At 41.4% G+C, this 6,433-nt stretch overlaps 1 protein-coding gene across 1 annotated transcript in view; it reads right to left on the minus strand.

Moving 5' to 3' along the window:
• Positions 1-532: 532 nt before the first annotated feature.
• Positions 533-6,433, minus strand: part of LOC111551216 (sodium/glucose cotransporter 1-like) — a gene marked incomplete at its 5' end in the record, with an annotated part of 18,836 nt that continues 12,935 nt past the window's right edge. The window contains 3 exons of the mRNA XM_026447056.2: positions 533-933; positions 3,471-3,686; positions 5,943-6,009. Coding sequence (XP_026302841.1) covers positions 820-933; positions 3,471-3,686; positions 5,943-6,009 — 397 coding nt within the window. The remainder of the gene's footprint in view (positions 934-3,470; positions 3,687-5,942; positions 6,010-6,433) is intronic.

Consider the following 6,433-nt stretch of genomic DNA (forward strand, 5'->3'; position numbering starts at 1 on the left):
AAGGGTAGTGGGGATCTGGGGATGAGGTAGGGATGGTTAATGGGTACAACAAAAAAATAGAAAGAATGACTAACCTACTATTTGATAGCACAACAGGGTGATTATAGTCAATGAAAATTTAATTGTGCATTTTAAAATTAAGAGTGCAAGGCCGGGTGTGGTGGCTCATGCCTGTAATCCCAGTACTTTGGGAGGCCAAGGCGGGCAGATCACCTCAGGTCAGGAGTTCGAGACCAGCCTGACCAACATGGAGAAACTCCATCTCTACTAAAAACATACAAAATTAGCCAGGCATGGTGGTGTATGCCTGTATTCCCAGCTACTCAGGAGGCTGAGGCAGGAGAATCGCTTGAACCCAGGAGGCAGAGGTTGCAGTGAGCCGAGATTGCGCCATTGCACTCCAGCCTGGGCAACAAGAGTGAAAATCAGTCCAAAAAAAAAAATTAAGAGTGCAACTGGATTGTTTGCAACTCAAAGGATAAATTCTTGAGGGCGTGAATACCCCATTCTCCATTATGTGCTTGTCATGCCTGCATCAAAACACCCCATGTACCTCATAAATATATACACCTACTACGTACCCACAAAATTTTTTTTAAATATGAGGGGTCAGGGAGCTTGAATGATTCTGTACCCTTTCCTCCCCTTGAACTCAGAGTTAACTTCCTCAAACCCACTTATCCATCTCATCCCCACCCTGCTCCTCACTGCCCTGGAAGGGGGACATCTGAGCTCTGTTAAAGTCATTTAGGGAAGGGCTTCAGTAAAGTTGTCTTGTTGCTGTAGGAGTAACTTTTATGGTTTAGGATCTGCTCTAGGTCATAAATCACCTATTTCAATGGTCTCCTTAGGGACTTCTTGGATGTTCTCTTCTGCATCCAGGTCAATACGCTCCTCTTTGCTGTTGCGCAGGCTCCAACACAGACGGTAGAGCTGCAGAGAAGGCAGAACAGGTCAACAGAAAGATCCAAATAGCATCTTGGGACAAGAAGTTGGGGGGTGGCAAAGAGATGTGCATCAAGGAAGGGAAGGGAATGTGGCCTCCCAGTACTAAGAAGAACATACACAACATTCCCATCCATAATATTATCTCTAAAAACATTGGTAACTTAGATGAAAGTAATATACATGTATACACTAGCCTGTATGATATTTGCATATTCAGAGCCAAAAGACTGCCTCATATAGAAATGCTTGTTGAATGAACTCTTTTATGTGTGTGATAAATAATTTGTTCCTTTTAGCACTGGCAGTAAGAAGCCATTTCTCCAGGTTAGGAGTGTAAGTTTAGATTTTTGCACTATGTCACATTATGTGGATGAGAATCTAGAATCATGAGCCTTAATAGAATACAGTAGAGCTGAAAGCATAGTTTTTATTGACATAGTTAAGAGCATGAACCAAAAACTTCATCTAGAGCATGAACTTGGTCTAGGGCATGAACTAGAAATGTGTTTGGGGTATGATACTTTCAAAGACTTGAGACATGAGGAAGCAGTTGATACCACACAAAGAAAGCAAGTGACAGGTCCAGCCAATAGATGTGATGCACTTCTGCCACTATAAAAGCAGCCTTTGTTTGACATTAGGTTTGTCACAGCTCTTAAAAATTTGGCAATGAAGTTGAAGGTCTCTTAGGGATTCCACAGGCACTTGTATGGGCATGCATGAGAAAAGTAAAGGATTAACAAAATCCTTCTGATTTTTCTAGGAATAAATATGACCTTGGGTTAACTTTCTGGCTCTGTTCCCTTGGAAATCTGGAAATCTGTGTTGGGTTACCGGACTACTAATAAAAATGGCTCATAATTAGTCATCTTTATCTAAATTGGGAGAGCTATGAATGAATTTTAAACCAATGGGGGCATCTAGAGTTAAAGAAGAGTAATTGCAACTTTTGAAGTCTTGAATCAATTAGACTTTGATGTTGTTAGAAATGTTTTACATCCTATGGTCAATTTTTGGTGGATTAATTTGGAAAAAAATCAAGAGGCAAACTATATTATGGATATCCCTGAGTAGACTGATTTTTGTAACTAGGTATGTGCTTTGCTGGGACCTTTGAAAGCTTTGACTACAGGACTGTCAAAAGAAATACCAGTTTCTATTTAAAATATAGGCTTCTAAGCCAGGTAGCCCTGTACCACCCATGTGATCTTGTGCACCTGAGCCGTCACTTGGGGAGCAGGTTTCAGAGAATAAGTCCTGGAATAAAGGGTATACAACTGTGAGGACTCCAACTAAAGACATGGGCTTGATATCAGCCTGCTGGCACACCATGTTTCCTGGCATGTATCCTTCCACATGAAACCAATGGCAATTCATGTGAATGTGAATGTAAGATGTATAATTTTGCTGAGGCCAACCAAGCATGTTGTGGCATGTCAACATCACTAATCATCAGAGAAATGCAAATCAAACTATAATGAGGTATCATCTCACCCCATTTAAAATGGCTTTTATCAAAAAGGCAATAATGAATGCTGGTGAGGTTGGGGGAAAAGGGGAACCCTCAAACACTGTTGGTGAGAATGTAAATTAGTACAGCCACAATGAAGAACACTATGGAAGTTCCTCAAAAAACTAAAAATAGAGCCACCATATGATCCAGCAATTCTACTACTAGATATATATCCAAAAGAAAGTAAACCAGTATATCAAAGAGATACTTGTATTCCTATATTTACTACAGCACTATTCACAATAGCCAAGATATGGAATCAATCTAAGTATCCATTGACAAATTAATGGATAAAGAAAATGTTGTACAAATATACAATAGAGTTTTATTGCACCATAAAAAGAATGAGATCCTGTATTTGCAACAATATGGATGGAACGGGAGGCCATTATGTTAAGTAAAATAAGCCAGGCACAGAAAGGCAAATTTCTCATGTTCTCACTCATATATGGGAGCTAAAAGCTTTAAAAACCGAACTCATGGAGATAGAGAGTAGATTGATGGTTACCAGAGACCAGGAAGGGTAGCAGTGGATGGAGGACAGAATGGAGATGGTTAATGGGTGTAGAAATTGTTAGAATGAATGAAGATCTAGTAGTTGGTAGCACAATAGGGTAGCTATACTTAATTTATCATATGCATACAATTGAAAGGCAGAGTCTCACTATGTTGTCAGGGTGGTCCCAAACTCCTGGACTCAAGCGATCCTCCCACCTTGGCCTCCCAAAGTGCTGGGATTACAGGCATGAGCCACCATATTCTACATTTTAAAATAACTAAGAGTGGAATTGGAATGTACCTAACACAAAGAAATGATAAATGCTTGAGGCAATGGACACCACAGTTACCCAGATTTGATCAAATCTGGGTATCTGTATCAAAACATTACATGTACCCCATAATTATATCCAACTATTATGTACCCATAATAATGAAAAGATTTTTAAAAATTAAAGAACACTGCAGTATGAACATGAAACAAGGACAGATCCCCTAAATGGTTACTCACATGCACGTCCGGAATGGGTTTGGTGAGGAGGGAGATGACCACGATGGTGATGACAGAAATGGCGAAGAGGATAATGGCAAAGTACAAGTAGTGCACCCCACAGATAATCGTGGGACAGTTGCTGGGCTCTATGCAGCTCCCGGTTCCATAAGCAAACTCAGTAATCATACGTGAAATCCCAACCAGAAATCCTAGGATCAGTCCCCAGAAGGCTCCCTGTGAAAGAAAACCCTGGGTTAACTCGTGCTGAACACAAAACACAGATAGCCTTTCTAACATTCTTCAGGGAGGCATAGGCAGAGGCAAAGGAATAGAGGTAGGAGAAGTGGTAGCTCCAGGCTGTCTGAACCCAGAACACTGAAGTTCAGAATATGGCTAGGAGTGCTATGCAAGACCTTCGGTGTGTCTGTCTATCATGTTTCAGCAACATGATTTCACCTCGATCATTAAACAAGGAGCCATAACATAATGGGGTGAAGTGTCTAATAACCAGAATAGAATGTCAACCTACAGGCTTGATTCCAAAAATTCCCTTTAATTTGAAAAATAATTTGAGCCTCTCCACCTGTAGCTACTATCAACACCAATCTCCAGACTTAGGCATACTCAGATGAAAAGTAATTACTTGTGAGGTAATTTGTATTTCACAAAGACGTGGGAAGAGAAATCAGTTCTTTGAAGGATGAAGGAGAAAGAAACTTCCATCAAAATATAAATAACACTTACCTTTTTAGCCCTCTTTATAGTTTATTTTACGAACTATTTTTAGTTTGAGAACATAAAATTATATGGTGTTTTTACGTTAAATTTTGGGTTTGTATATTAGAATATGGAAGATTTTAAGAGACCAGAAACATGAGGGGATGATTTTTCAGGGTTTTTTTTTTTTTTTTTTACTCTTTCCTTCCTTCCCTCTTTCCTTTTTTCCTTTCTATATTTCCGTTAGGTAAGTTCTCACCTAAAGGACTAGGTTTGACTCTGGCAGGCCAGTGACAAAGTAGAATGTGCTCTTAGAAGGGTGGCCCAAAAGAGCTTTCACAGTTTTATCAGGTGCTGGTCATTGGTATCCCTACACTTTCTATTCTAAGTGTATGAAATTATCAGCTATCCTCCACACATGGCATGACATGTGCTTTTGTCTCCAGGTCTTTGTACAGCTCATTCTGTCTGGGAGAATATGGGCTCTTCCCTTCCTGGTAACCTCGTTCTAGCTTAAATAGAAAAAGCTACACAGGGACAGGCGCAGTGGCTCAAGCCTGTAATCCCAGCACTTTGGGAGGCCAAGACGGGCGGATCACGAGGTCAGGAGTTCGAGATCATCCTGGCTAACACGGTGAAACCCCATCTCTACTAAAAAAACCAAAAAACTAGCCAGGCATGGTGGTGGGCGCCTGTAGTCCCAGGTACTCGGGAGGCTGAGGCAGGAGAATGGCGTAAACCCGGGAGGCGGACCTTGCAGTGAGCTGAGATCCGGCCACTGCACTCCAGCCTGGGCGACAGAGTGAGACTCCGTCTCAAAAAAAAAAAAAAAAAAGAAAAAGCTACACAGGGTGGGTGGACCCTGTGCACCCTGTGGCCACAGCACTGTGGACACAGATCCAGGCCAGCACCAACCCCACTGCCATGGAATCACAATAGTTCTCTGTCTCCCAGTGTGAACTGGGGGGTTGCCCAGGGAAGGAAGCAGGTTTCACTCACTTTGTGTTGCTAGTGCCTCACCCTGTGCTGGCATCTGGAAGTGACTTCTAGATGAAGAAATAAATAAGCAAAAAGAAAAAATATGTTCCCTATTCATCCCCCATACGCTATGTCACTCAAAAAAATTATTTCTTAGTTGGGCACAGGGTGTGCCTGTAGTCCTAGCTACTTTGGAGGCTGAGGCAGAAGAATCACTTGAGCTCAGGAGTTTGAGACTAGCCTTGGCAACACAGTGAGATTCCTGTCTCAAAACAAATCAATAAATTTGCCACGAAATAAATGTTTAAAAATTCAAATTTTTTTCATAATAAAAACTCAACAAATTAGGTACAGAAGTAACAAACCTCAAAAACAATAAAGATTATAAGCTATATACGACAGACTCTCAGCTAACATCATACTGAACAGGGAAAAATTGAAAGCCTTTCCTCTAAGATCTGGAAAAAAAAAATGATACCCTTTCACCACTTTTATTCAACATAATACTGCAAGTCCTAGACAGAACAATTAGGTAAGAGAAAAAGGGCATCCAAATTGGAAAAGAAGAAGTCAAATTGGCCTCATTTACATACAATATGATCTTATATTTACAAAAACCTAAAGATTCCACCAAAGGGGTCACTGTTAATGAAACCCTGACCTACCTTTCCAGCCACACTTTCATCTTTCACATTCACAAACTCCCCTTGAGCCAGGTGAGATTCCATACAAGTCCTTCACCCTCACTCCTATCCTACTTCTGCCTGAAAGGTCTGGACAGTACTATTCTCTGACTTGAATGTTATGTCTTCCCTCTCCAACTTCAAATTCTTCCAGCTCCCGCTGCTCCAAGGAGCCTTCCCTGACAGTTTCAGCCCCTGCTGATAAAGTCTTTCCTAAATCCCTTCCTGCTCATATTATGTGCTGCATTGTATCCCTTGTTACGCACTTCGTTGTATGTATAAACTGCTTGTGTGCCAGGACTTTGTCTTCACTGAGCCCTGAGAGGTGCTGGCTGGAAAGCCGAGTTCACAGTAGAGTGCTGGAGGTATGTTGTGCTAGGACTTTCTCTCGCTCACCTAGGGGCTACAGAATTCCTCGGGAGTTCTGTAGGAACATAGGGAGCCATGCAGTCAGGTCAAAATCACCAAGATCAGATAGAAAATCTATTCTTGGCTTGTAATCCTAGTATTTCGGGAGGCCGAGGTGGGAGGATCACTTGAACTCAGGAGTTCAAGACCAGCCTGGGCAACACAGTGAGTCCTCACCTCTATTAAAAAAAAAAA

Source organism: Piliocolobus tephrosceles, unplaced genomic scaffold (genome assembly GCF_002776525.5).
Source record: "Piliocolobus tephrosceles isolate RC106 unplaced genomic scaffold, ASM277652v3 unscaffolded_87, whole genome shotgun sequence".
Lineage (NCBI taxonomy): Eukaryota > Metazoa > Chordata > Mammalia > Primates > Cercopithecidae > Piliocolobus > Piliocolobus tephrosceles.